The 14,111-nt window shown below is 41.3% G+C and overlaps 1 protein-coding gene across 2 annotated transcripts in view; it reads right to left on the bottom strand.

Annotated features, from left to right (window-relative positions):
- The window catches only part of GRV2 (DNAJ heat shock N-terminal domain-containing protein), an 82,417-nt gene that overhangs the window by 13,465 nt on the left and 54,841 nt on the right, over window positions 1-14,111 (bottom strand). For both annotated transcript variants that reach the window (XM_077366841.1, XM_077366840.1), the window contains exons 17-19: window positions 1,590-1,933; window positions 679-1,146; window positions 176-300 (exon numbers count right to left, since the gene is read on the bottom strand). In XM_077366841.1, coding sequence (XP_077222956.1) covers window positions 176-300; window positions 679-1,146; window positions 1,590-1,933 — 937 coding nt within the window. The remainder of the gene's footprint in view (window positions 1-175; window positions 301-678; window positions 1,147-1,589; window positions 1,934-14,111) is intronic.

Genomic DNA, 14,111 nt, shown 5'->3' with positions numbered 1-14,111 from the left:
TAAAGAAATTCTATAAAAAGTGCAGACAAAAATGCAGATTTTGAAATATGAAATTATTACATAACATATTATTCATGGTGCATTCAGGGCCCTAGATGACGTATCTACTGCCGAATTGGAGCATATAACAAAACTATGGATCTGTATTAACTTTTCATGAAATAAGGTTACTTACTTCAATCCCTGTGCAACAAGTGCATCTCTAGCTCGATTTCCAGCAACAACAACACGTTTTAGTGTCTCAAGAGCTAGGATACTACCACCTTGCCATCCAATTGCTTTCATCAGCAAGGGAACAACCTGGAAGTAAAAACAACAGGTGTAAAATAGTAGAAGAAAACCGCAAAAAATGGTGGTATTGTATTATAATGCATGAAAATTGTACGTGTTACAATCACGGATTTGAATCAGTTTCGGTTTCGGTTTCTGGCCAAAACAAACCGAAACTGACATTTCGGCCGAAATCAGGTAAAAAAGTATTATTTTAATATTTCTGGAATTACGGCCAATAATTTTGGCAAAGTTATATATTTAAAAAATTCAATTTAAAGAAATTTCGGAAATTTGGCCAAAATCCGGAATTTCAGATTTTGTAAAATTTCGGTTTCGGTCCCCACCGAAATTTTGGATTTCAGCTGAAATTTAAAACCATGGTTACAATACATTCCGCATTGCTACCTGAGGAGTTCCGACACTTGTTGCGGCCATAGCTTCAGCACAAGTAGTACTAGCCGCAAGTTGATGTAGTACACGCAAACAGCTAAGACGAACACGTTCTTGTGGGGTTTGTGGCTTCGGCAATTGTCCGTCGTCAGTTTCAGAAATCCCATCAGGGAGAACATGGCCATTTTTCATCTCCCCAGATGCCATTGTTTCTCGCCTTCCTTCATATGCCATTGCAGCAACAAGTTTAGGAACATATCCAAGATAACCAACATGATCCGCGAGTGCAGGGTGTACTCGTAACAAAGACACTAATGCCGCAGACAGTAGCAAAGGGAGCTCAGTATCAACAGCTTGGATATCGTAATGCGTAGATGCAATAGATGAAACATACTGATCCAACAGTCCCTCCAAGAATCTCTTAGGATTTCTTAGGGGAAATTTTGGGTCTTTAAGGAATAGCCTTACATAAATCCCACCAACCTGCAATGTTGAAATTGTCTCACAGTATGACTGCCTATGTTAATAAAGAGATTTAATATGGTGTAAGCCCTTATAGTCCTGTATTTTTCAAAAATTATTGTACGGACCACACTATAGGATGATCCAAATCGTCCATGTGATGGAACACAACATAAATAGGTTGTGCCCCAAAAAAGCATTTCCATAGGATGATCCTAGCCCTCCGATCTATAGAGGTTTCCATAAATTGCAGTTCCTCTATAGATCGAAGGGTTGGGATCATCCTATTGAAATGGTTTTTTGGACACAACCTATTTACGTTATGGCCCATTAAATTGACGGTTTGGATCATCCTATAGTGTGGTCTGTACAGTACTTTTTGAAAAATACGGAACTATAAGGGCTTACACCATATAAAATCACGTTAATAAAATAAACAATGCAAATATAGGGCTATATTATACCTGTGGCTCATCTCTCATTTCCTGTTTGCTTGAAGCCTGCTCAGGTATGTCCCAATCAGTCACACGGCCTTTCATTTGATCGCGATAGAGGTCTGCTGCCATAGTTGAGATTTGGGCAGATAGAGAAGCTGCCATCGCTGGGGTCCATACAAGCTCAGGAGTTTCTATTGTCTGTTCAAGGGCTGCCACCACGGTTTCACCGGGCCCATCCCTAATAGCAGATACTAAACCATCCGGAAGAAATCTTGCTAGGGTTATAGCCACCCTAGGGCCATGCATTGGCTGCCCCACAAGCTTGCCCAACAGTGATGCGGCTGCGGCTCTTTGTTGCAAAGGGATTTCTTCTGCAAATAATCACAATAACTACCAATATTAACCTTTCCACTTGAGCCTATTAAGAAACAGATAATTAGAGCATGAAAAATTAACGAAAAAGCTGATAGATCTATGAGATGCAATTTATGGGAGTTCCTCAGCTTCTAATCAAGTACAGACCATAGATTAGAAGCAACCAAAATAAAATAAGCAAAACCAAATTACAGATTTTTAAATGTGTTAGAAGTAATAAAGTAATAAGGGCATACTTGGAATATATATATATATATATATATATATATATATATATAGAAAGAGAGAGAGAGAGAGAGAGAGAGAGAGAGAGAGAGAGAGAGAGAGGAAAAGGAGTGTGCGGTCGACCGCACCAAGCTTAGGTGCCGTCGAGGGCCCCCAACTCATGTGGGTGCACTTTGTTAGGATGATCCAAAGCATTCATTTGAAAGGCCCTTACAAAGATGGGGTATGTACAAAAAATCAGCTCCATAGGATCATCCTAACCCAACAAAAAGTAGAGGGAAAAATGGACAGACACCGTTTGCCACAAATATGGCCATTTTTGCCCTCCACTTTTGGAGGGGTTAGGATGATCCAATGGACCTGATTTTTTTTACACACCCTATCTATGATGGGGCCTTGCAAATGAATGGTTTTGATCAGCACAAAATATGTGGGACCCATGCGTTTGGACCCTCGACCGCACCTCAGCTTAGGTGCGGTCGACCGCACAATCTTATTCCTCATATATATATATATATATATATATATATATATATATATATATATATATATATATAGAGAGAGAGAGAGAGAGAGAGAGAGAGAGAGAATTTATATGATGGGTGGCCGTGAAAACACGTGAAGTCTAAAAAAAGTAGGTACGGCCCACTTTTTTTGGTCGGATCATATATATATATATATATATATATATATATATACATATATATATATATATATATATATATAGAGAGAGAGAGAGAGAGAGAGAGAGAGAAAGAGAGTAGAGTTGCTGCGCTCGAGTGCAAAAACAGGGGTGGGCCACATTTTTGGTCGGATCCAAAGCATTCATTTGATAGGCCCTTTCATGGATAGGGTGTCCACCAAAAATCAGCTCCATTGGATCACCTTAGGGTGTCCATTTGTGGGGCAAAAAATGGACAGATTTGTGGACAAACAGTATCTGCCCATTTTTGGCCCCACAAATGGACACCATTGGTGATCCAATGAAGCTGATTTTCGGTAGGCCCCCCATCCATGACGGGGCCTTCCAAATGAATGGTGAGGATCAACCCCCCCCCCCCCCCCCCCCCCCCCCTTGTTTCTATGCTCGAGCGCAGCTAAGCCTAGATGCGCTCGAGCGCAGCAACCCTTCTCTCTCTCTCATATATATATATATATATATATATATATATATATATATATATATATACAGAGAGAGAGAGAGAGAGAGAGAGAGAGAGAGAGAGAGAGAGTTCCTAAGCTCGAGCTCAGATAAGCATATCTGAGCTCGAGCTCAAAAACACATGTGGCCCCACATTTTTTGGGGCATCCAAAGCATTCAGTTGGAAGGCCCTTCCATGGATAAGGTGGGTACCAAAAATAAGATTAATAGGATCATCCTAACCCAATCAAAGGTAGAGGGGAAAATGGACACACTGTGTGTCCATGTTTCTGCCCATTTTTTGCCTCCATAAATGGTAGGGTTAGGATGATCCTATAGGGCTGATTTTTGGTACACACCCTATCCATGGAAGGACCTTCCAAATGAAAGCTTTGGATGCCCCCCAAAAAGTGGGGCCACATCTGTTTCTGAGCTCAAGCTCAGGAACACTTTCCTCATACATATATATATATATACATATATATATATATATATATATATATATATATGAGAAAAAAGTTTCTGCGCTCAAGCATAGATAAGCTTATCTGCGCTCGAGCACAAAAATAGGGGGGCATTTGGGGGTGGGGGGGTGATTCTAAGCATTCATTTGGAAGGCCCAACATGGATGGGGTGCCTACCAAAATCAGCTCCATTGGATCACCATAGGGTGTCCATTTGTGGGGCCAAAAATGGACATACTGTTTGTCCCATAGTGGCCAGTTCGGGAAATGGAAAACGGTACGTGAAACGGAAAAGTGAAACCGTGAAAAAAATCAAAGGGGAAATGAGAAACGGGAAACGATAGAAAAACGCATCTGAAACGCATTGGGAAACGTCTTAGGAAACGCAAGGGTAACGTTTGGGAAACCTAAAGGAAATGCTAGTGAAACACATAAATGTGATGGTAACACATATATTGATAAGGAGAGCCCTCTTTAATGTATTTATCTTTAAACTAGATAGGGCTGTTCAGAAAAAACTAAAGGGGGTTTAAATATACCCTTTAAAAGTATTAAAATTCAAAGCAACGCGTTTCCATGGAAGTGAAACGCATTTCCCATTTCTTGGAAACACGCATTTCAAAGAAATGAGAAACGCGTTTTACAAACGTTTCACAGGCGTTTAATCATTTTCCAAAAAGCATTTCGTACCCGTTTCGGAAACGCGTTTCCCACCAACCGTAGGCGTTTCCTGCTTCTATGGATTGTCCACTATCTGCCCATTTTTTAGGCCCACAAATGGACACCCTAAGGTGATCCAATGGAGCAAATTTTTGGTGGACACCCTATCCATGAAAGGGCCCATCAAATGAATGCTTTGGATCCCACCAAAAAATGTGCCCCCACCCCCCCACCCCGCTGTTTCTGTGCTCGAGCACAAATAAGCTTTATCTGCTCTCGAGCACAGAAACCCTTCTCTCTCTCTCTCTCTCTCTCTCTCTATATATATATATATATATATATGTGAGAAAACGGTTTCTACACACTAGTGTAGATAAGTTATCTACACACTAGCTTAAAATACAGTGGGGGCCCACATTGTTTGGGTGATCCAAAGCATTCATTTGATAGGCCCTCACATAGATAGGGTGTGCCCAAAAAATGGAGGCAAAAAATGAACAGATTTGTGAAGGTTTATACACATCCATTTTACCTCCGCAAATCATAGGGTTGGGATGATCATATATATATATATATATATATATATATATATATATATAGAGGAAAGTGAAGCTACACCGCCAGTGTAGCTAACTTAGCTACACCGCCAGCTTAAAATACAATGGGCCCACATTGTTTTGGTGATCCAAACCATTCATTTGATTGGCCCTCACATAGATAGGGTGTCCACCAAAAATCAGCTCCATAGGATCATCCCAACCCTTCAAACTGTGGAGGCAAAAATGGACAAATTTTTGAAGGTTTTTACACGTTCATTTTTGTCTCCACAAATCGTAGGGTTGGGATGATCCTATGGAGCTGATTTTTGGTGGACACCCTATCTATGTGAGAGCCAATCAAATGAATTCTTTGGATCACCAAAACAATGTGGGCCATTGTATTTTAAGCCGGCGGTGTAGCTAAGTTAGTTACACCGGCGGTGTAGCTTCACTTTCCTCATATATATATATATATATATATATATGAGGAAACTGTTGGTGCGCTTAAGCTCACCAAGCTTATGGTGCGCTTAAGTGCCCAATCACAAGGGGGCCCACTTTGTTAGGATGATCCAAAGCATCCATTTGAAAGGCCATTACATAGATGAGGGGGTGTACCAAAAATCAGCTCCATAGAATCATCCTAACCCATCCATTTGTGGAGGTCAAAATGGACAGACATTGTTTGTCCACAAATCTGCCCAGTTTTGTCCTCCACAAATGGAGGGGTTAGGATGATCCTATGGAGCTGATTTTTGGTACACCCCCTATCTACGATATGGCCTTGCAAATGAATGGTTTGGATCACAACAGAAAATGTGGGAACCATGTGATTGGGCGCTTAAGCGCACCAACGGTTTCTTCTATATATATATATATATATATATATATATATATATATATATATATATATATATATATATATATACCATTTTTTTGGTGACCTTAAGTTGTTATAACGCCTCCCATTGGTGCGCTTAAGCGGGACCCAGCGGGACCTAAACATTTAAACGAATGGGAGGCGTTATAAGCGCACCAAAAAAATGGTGAGCTTAAGCACACCAACAATTTTCTCTCTCTCTCTCTCTCTCTCTCTCTCTATATATATATATATATATAGAGAGAGAGAGAGAGAAAAAGGGTTCCTGAGGTGGCGCTAGTGGTGGCTTGTATGAGGTGGCGCTCACAAAACATAAGGGGCCCACTTTGTTTGGATTATCCAAAGCATTCATTTGATAGGCCCTCACATAGATAGAGTGTGCCCAAAAAATCAACTTCATAGGATCATTCTAACCTTTCCATTTGTGGAGGTTATGGACCTGATTTATTGTGGGCACCCTATCTATGTAAGCCACCGCTAGAGCCACCTCACCGCTAGAGCCACCTTAGGAACTGCTTACTAGACCTGGCAAACGGTCGGGCCGAGCCGGTTTTAACCCGGCCAGTACGGGTCCGGGTCAAACGGGTAGGGTAAAATGACGGCTAGCAATAAATATATATATGTAAGCCACCGCTAGAGCCACCTCACCGCTATATATATATATTATTTTATTTTATTTTATTTTGAAAAGTGACTATTATATTCATACCATGAAATATACATGGGGACCAGCAGTCCCACTAGAAATTACATAGTATGATAATCCAGGAACCTATGTCTGGAATCCAAAGCAAAAACATAAAAGATTGTATACAAACTCCAACATGACAGAACTCCAACATCGGAATTTTCTAGCTTATCAAGTTTTCTTGCAACCTTCAACTATGCCTTCCAAAAACGTTCAATCAGCAAAAAAAAACAAACCCAAATCTCTTTAGAAGTGACCACCAATTTAATTGCCCCTGCTTTCTTTTAGCTACCTGTTGTATTACAAGAAACCGTTCGACTGACCTTCTACACATACCAAAAAACTGTGGTTAGTCAGAATCAGTCTTCCCCCCGAAACCTTAAGTCGCACACTTCTCAATATTGTCCAAGACGTGCCGAATCTTAAAATCCGGCATTTCTACAAGAAGTTCCTCTGTAACTTGCTCCAGACGACTGGGGAATGTCCTATCCGCAATTCTTCCTTTCACTTCCCGAATGCCAATAATTTTTTTGGCTTCCCAGATGAGCCTCCTCATATCTTTTTCTTCGAAAGCAATGGGATATTTTCAGACAGGAGGCTCAGGAATGCCCATTCACCTTAAACCGGCTCACAGGGTCAACGGAGATTAGGAAAACCCAATCGCCTCTCTTTGCACATCCGTTCTTCAAATTTCTTCTGCGCTGAAAATATCCCATTGCTTTCGGAGTAGGTCATCAGCTACCTCCTTGGAGCAAGGATCCATTAATGTAGCCTTTTCTTCATCATAAACCGCCTCCTCCATCCTCCTTAAAATATCTTCCATAATTCTCACTCTCTCTCTCTCTCTATGTATATATATATATATATATATATATAGAGAGAGAGAGAGAGAGAGAGAAAAAAAAATGGTTTGTGAGCAGCTGCTCAGATAAGCTTATCTGAGCAGAGCTCACAAACCATAGGGGGGGCCCACATTTTGGGGTGATCCTAAGCATTCATTTCGAAGGCCACATCATGGATGGGATGTGTGCCAAAAATCAGCTCCATTGGATCATCCTAACCCTTCCATTTGTGGAGGGAAAAATGTGCAGAATTGTGAACAAACAGTATCTGTCTATATTTCCCTCCACAAATGGACACCCTAAGATGATCCAATGGAGCTGATTTTTGGCACACAACACCCCATCCATGATGGGGCCTTCCAAATGGATGCTTAGGATCACCCCCAAAATGTGGGTCCCCCTATGGTTTGTGAGCTATGTTCGGATAAGCTTATTTGAGAAGCTGCTCACAAACCATTTCTATCATGTATTTTTTTTTAAAATTGACATTTATTATTCCAAAAAGGTGCCAAATAAGAGACAAGTTGTCCCTTAAATGGCTACAACAAGATCGCCCCCTACATATAATACAAGTAGCTTACATATCCGTTATATGCTACCCATCCCCATTCCCCATTACATTATCTACTAGCCTACTTGTGTCAAATCCAAGCAAAAGTACCATATTTGTAGGCCCCACCAAATCATGATATGTATCTGCCATGCCACACAGACTTCACCTCATTCCAACTGGCGATTTTCATTTTCAAAAATCATGCTTGAAGACCTAGAGCTATTGTGCGCTCCTAACCGTCAAGGTTTTAAATTTCGACCGAAATCCAAAAATTCGGGTTTCGGTGGAGAACGAAACTGAAATCGATAATACCCGAAGGGTAGTTTATTTCGGCCGAAATTTCGTTTATTCCTAAATTGTGTCTGAAATTTAAGGGATTTCACCCAAAAATCTCGAAATTTGCAGAAATTTCGGTCGAATTAAAAAGGACGAAAAATATCCGTTGAATTGATTTCGACGGATTTCGCCCGAAATTTCAAAATTTTGGCTGAAATTTCAGTGTCGGTCAAGACCGAAACGCATTCCAAAACCGAAATTTGAAACCTTGCTAACCATGCATGGTAGCCATCTTCACCATCCGATCTCCGGCGGCCTCCACCGCGCACCACCACCAAGCTCCGGTGAACCCCCATAAATCCGGCACGAAATCAGTTTCTTCCACCTAACTCTCCATTGCTATATCCACCAACCCACAGCCTCCACATTCGTCAGCCCACGGGCCTCCCACGGCCTCCACAATACATTCTGATGTTTGGGCAGGGGTGCAACTCGGGTCGGGTTGGGTCTGGTTGAGGCCAACCCGACCCAACCCGAAGAACCCATTTTTCCCAACCCGATTTCCAACCCAGCTGGGCTCAACCCGACCCAACCCTATTTGCAATTTCCTCACCCAACCCGACCCAACCCGATTTCCAATCTCTGATTTGTAGTTTGTGTTTATAGGTTAAAAATAGTTGTTTTGATATCGACACTCCTCAAAAGCCTCTCTTTTCTTACCACCCACCTTAAAGAGAGGAGTGCCCATATCAATTCTGGTAACAGGGGAGAGAGAGAGAGAGAGAGAGAGACTCTTGATGTTCATATTAGGAAGTTGTCTTTTTTCCATTTTCATTTTCCTTTTGTTTTGATATGGGCACTCTCTTTAATAGGTAGGAGGTAAGAAAAGAGAGGCTTTTGAGGAGTGTTGATATCAAAACAAATATTCTTACTATTTTTTATTTTTTTTGAAAGATGACAATTTCATTGATATTAGAAAGGCATTGGAGACCAGAAGTCCCGTCTTGTGATACAAAATATCAATAGACTGGATCGGGCATGCCCAAAACTAGTTGGGGTAAAACTATTCTTACTAGTTAGCTATGCTAATAATAGGCTATTGAAGCTTTTGACAGAAGTGGTGGGCATGTAATGAACGTGAGGAAAGAGGCGTTGCTATCTAAAAACGAGGAAAAAAGAGAGCTATTAAAACCCTTAAAAAATAGGTTTCTTTTTTTGGATTTTTGTGCTTCTTTGACTAAGAAACTCATGGGGAAATGCAGTGGAGTTAGTAGGAATTTTTAAGAGCTTCAAAGCCTGCATTTTTTTTCAGACAACCCATGTGGGTTTCCTTGTTGGTCATACAGTACTTCTTCATATGGAACCTAAATTCGGGTTTCGGGTCGGGTCGGGTTGCCCGACACCTCAACCCGATTTCCAATTCGGGTTGATTTTTCCCAACCCAACCCAACCCGATTTGCGAAAAAGCTTAACCCGACCCAACCCAAATTCGGGTTGAACCCGACCCGAGTTGCACCCCTATGTTTGGGGTCCTTCCAGAACTACTTCATTAAATGGTTTTCAATATTTTATAATATTTGTTGATGATTATTCTCATCCCACTCGGTTGTTTTTCCTTAAAGATAGATCTCAAGTCTTTAATGCCTTTCGTACCTTTTACTTTGAAGTGGTTAATCAGTTTAAATGTTCCATTAAATGTTTACGCACTGACAATGCTAAGGAATATTTTTCCATGGATAATGGATTTCCTGATTTCCTTACATCTCATGGTATTATTCATCAATCGTCAAGTGCATATACATCGCATCGCAACATAATGGTGTTGCAGAAGGAAGATTCATTACCTGCTTGATATGACTCGCACCATTATGTTTCAGATGAAAGTTCCTAAGCTTCACTAGGGAGATGCATCTCTTACAGCATGCTATCTAGGGAACTGACTTCCCTCCAGTATTCTATCTAGGAAAACACCTTTCTCAATTGTGTATCCTTTAGGAGAGCCATTTCTGTCAGTGCTGCGCGTCTTTGGGTGTACGTGTTTTGTTCAGAAATTGTCCCCCGGTCTTGACAAGTTGGACCTAGGGCAGAAAAGTGTATCTTTCTAGGTTATTCGCGTACCTAGAAAAGTTATAAGTGTTACAGCCCACGCCTTAGTTAAACATTTATCTTTGCCGATGTCACCCTTTTTGAGGAAAAATCGTATTCGGTTGATCCCTCTCTTCCTGTATCTGTGGACATACCCAGTGTGCCAGTCCCGTTTGTGATGAGTTCTCCCCAATCTATCTCACCGACAGCCCCTGATCCTCATCCAGGTCCTTCAGAGAGACCAAAACACCCTGAGGTGCTAACTTATACTCGGGATTCTCGACATGTTGTTTTCCTATGAATGAGACATCATCTCCGCCAGCTGCTACAAATAAGGCACTATCTCAGCCAGCTGATCCTCCTCCGCAATCAAATTGCCCGGCTTCAGGTATTTGTTCTCCTCCTAATTCATCCATTGCCACTCGTACTAGATCTCACACTGTTGCACATCCTATTCCCAAATTTGTTTCTTATGAGCATCTTTTACCCTCATTTCGTTCATTTGTTTATAGCCTGCCTTCTGTTAATTTGCCTAAGCCTATTATATATGCCCTCAATCCTCCGGGGTGCAGGGCAGCCATGGATGCAAAGATGGCTGCCCTTCATTCAAATAAAACGTGGCAGTTGGTTCCTCTCCCTTCTGGTGCACGACCTGTTGGGTGTCGTTGGGTCTTTGCTATAAAGTATCTTCCAGATTAGGGGTGCAACTCGGGTCGGGTTGGGTCGGGTTGAGGCCAACCCGAACTCAACCTGAAGGCTCCTTTGGCCAACCCGACCCAACCCACATACTTTTTTCTCAACCCGAGCCCGACCTGAGTTGCAGAAAAAGGTGTAGAAAATGAAGAAAACTGTGTTTTGCTTCCATGAGGCGCTATTCTTGCCTTCTTTAGGAGTTTAACAGAAGTTTGAGCCATTGCCAGAACTATTTCTTCTCTTCTGTTTCTTTTCGCGAAACTGTTTTTTCTGACCATTGCCAGAAGTTTGAATCTTTCACTTGGTAGCCATTGCCGAAACTGTTTCTTCAAACCAGAAAAGAAGAAAATAAATTAAACAAGTGATGAAATGATTCTAGTGTTATTTTGTTTGCAAGAAGACTACGATCTAGTCCCTCTAATCGTCAAATCAAAGAAAAAAAGACAAAAAAAAGTCTAATAGCAGCTTCTGACAAGAAGGCTATGATGAGTCTCTCTAATCGTCAAATCAAAGATTAAAAAGGAAAAAAAAGTCTATAGCATCTCACAAAAAAGTAATGAGTCATTAATGGTCATTAATGGCGACAGGAGGAAAAGAGTGAAAGGGTTGAAGAAAACAACAAAGGAAATGATATATTCCTGCCTTTTTTTAATTGGGACAGCACCTTATAGTGTAAAAGAATAGTCACAAATACATTAGAGGGGTTGTCCCATGTAAAAAAAGAGGGTGACTATACAATCACTTCCAAAGAGCAATCAATGAAGGGAAATATAATATTAAATGACAATGACACGCATGCAGCTTAGAAAATGCCTTTATCTACACCTTTAAAGTAATTAAAAACAAAAACAAACTCGGGTCGGGTTCCCCTTAAGCTCAACCCTAACTCGACCCGAATGTTACTCGGGTTCAAGTTTTCCAACCAGAACCCAACCCGGTCCGAGGAGTTGCCAACGCAACCCGAGAAAAAAACGGGTTGAACCCGACGGGTTCGGGTTGAACGCGACCCAAGTTGCACCCCCATTCCAAATGGGTCTGTAGAGCGCCTCAAAGCTCACCTTGTTGCCAAAGGGTGACTTTTGGTGTTGACTATCAGGAGATGTTTTCTCCAGTGGCTAAAATTCCTTCAGTACGGGTACTGATCTCTCTGGCTGTTAATCGTGGATGGCCTTTGTTTCAACTGGATGTCAAAAATCCGCTGCTCCACAGCGATCTTTCTGAGGAAGTTTATATGGAGCAACCTCCTTGGTATGTTGCTCTGGGGGGGATGTGCACCTCAGTATGCCGTCTTCAAAAGGCGATTTATGGTTTGAAGCAGTCACCGAGGGCTTGGTTTGGTCGGTTCAGTAGTGCAGTGCTGCGTTTTGGGCTGAAGCTGTGTGCGGTTGATCATTTCGTATTCAGTCACCGATAAGCAACTGAATATATCCTTCTGATAGTGTATGTAGATGATATTGTGATTATAGGAGATGACAAAGTGAGGATATAAAATTTGAAATCCTTTCTTCAGAGGGAATTTTCCACTAACGATGTGGGTCAGCTCAAATATTTTCTTGGTATTGAGGTGGCTCGCTCTCGCCATGGCCTTTCTCCTGGCCTTTCTCCATCACAAAGAAAATATGTATTAGACATTTTAGAGGGAGACTGGATCGATGGGGGGTAAAACCTACAGCTACTCCTATGGATCCAAATGTGAAGCTTCTTTGTGATCAAGGTGAGTTGTTGCATCATCCTGGTAAAGAGAAGACTGGTTGATAAGTTGATATATCTAACCATCACCAGGCCAAACATAGCGTTTGCAGTGGGCATGGTTAGTCATTTTATGAGTGCTCCACGTACTTCCCACTGGGCAGTTGTCATTCAGATCATCAATTATCTAAAGGGTACTCCAGGAAAAGGCTTAAGTTTTAGAAAATATGGACATGAAAAGATAGAAGGGTTCAGTGATGTAGACTGGGTAGGATCTCCTGCAAACAAAAGATCAACCACGGGATAGTGTACGTTTGTAGGAGGTAATTTGATGTCATGGAGGAGTAAAAAGCAAGATGTTGTCTCTAAGTCTAGTGCTGAGGCTGGGTATAGGGGCTATGTCCTATACTAGTGGGGAGCTGATCTGGCTTCGTTCCTTCTTGTCAGAGATTGGTTTTTCATCGACATCTCCAGCACAATTGTATTGTGATAATAGGGCTGCAATTCATATTGCAACTAATCTGGTACTCCATGAGCGAACCAAGCGTATTGAAGTAGATTATCACTTCACTCGTCATCGGATTCAGAGTGGTGAAATTTGCACTGTGTTTACTCGATCTACAGATCAGCTTGCAAACATGTTTACCAAATCATTAGGGTGAGCGAAGTTGAAAGATTCTTGTAACAAGCTAGGAATGTACGGTATAGACATTCCAGCTTGAGGGGGGGGTTAGAAGTAAAAAGTAATAAGGGCATACTTAGAATATGTAATATATTACATATTATATATATATATATAGGGAAATGTTATCAGCACTACAGTATTTTGATGATCGCAATCCTCACTATATTAAAAGTACGGTATGGCCCGCACCATAGGATGATCCAAACCGTCCATTAGATGGGCCACAGCCTAAATAGGTTGTGCCCCAAAACTCATTTCCATAGGTTGATCCTAACCCTCTGATCTGTAGAGGAGCTGAATGTTAGAGGGTTGATCCTAACCGTCCTTTGGGTAGTTTTTGTCTTTTACTGAAAAGTTGGTACCCAGCTCGTCTTATGGACGAACTGGTCGCTATGTTTTTGGACGAACTACCATCCTTTGGGTAGTTTTTGTCTTTTCGCGAAAAGTTGGTACCCAACTCATTTTATGGACGAACTGATCGCTAAGTTTTTGGACGTACTACCATCCTTTGGGTAGTTTTTGTATTTTATCGAAAAGTTGGTATCAAGCTCGCCTTATGGACAAGGGTTAGGATCAACCTCTGGAAATAATTTTTGGGGCACAACCTATTTAGGCTGGGGCCCATCTAATGGACAGTTTGGATCATCCTATGGTGCGGGCCATACCGTACTTTTAATAAAGTGGAGTGCGATCATCAAAATGTTGTAGTGCTGATAACATTTCCCTATATATATATATATATATATATATATAT

Source organism: Tasmannia lanceolata, unplaced genomic scaffold (genome assembly GCF_043159265.1).
Source record: "Tasmannia lanceolata isolate RefF3 unplaced genomic scaffold, GAP_Taslan_0.1 ptg000023l, whole genome shotgun sequence".
NCBI classification, from domain to species: domain Eukaryota; kingdom Viridiplantae; phylum Streptophyta; class Magnoliopsida; order Canellales; family Winteraceae; genus Tasmannia; species Tasmannia lanceolata.
Note: the sequence above shows the minus strand (reverse complement) of the source record. Positions and strands in the feature narration are given on the sequence as shown.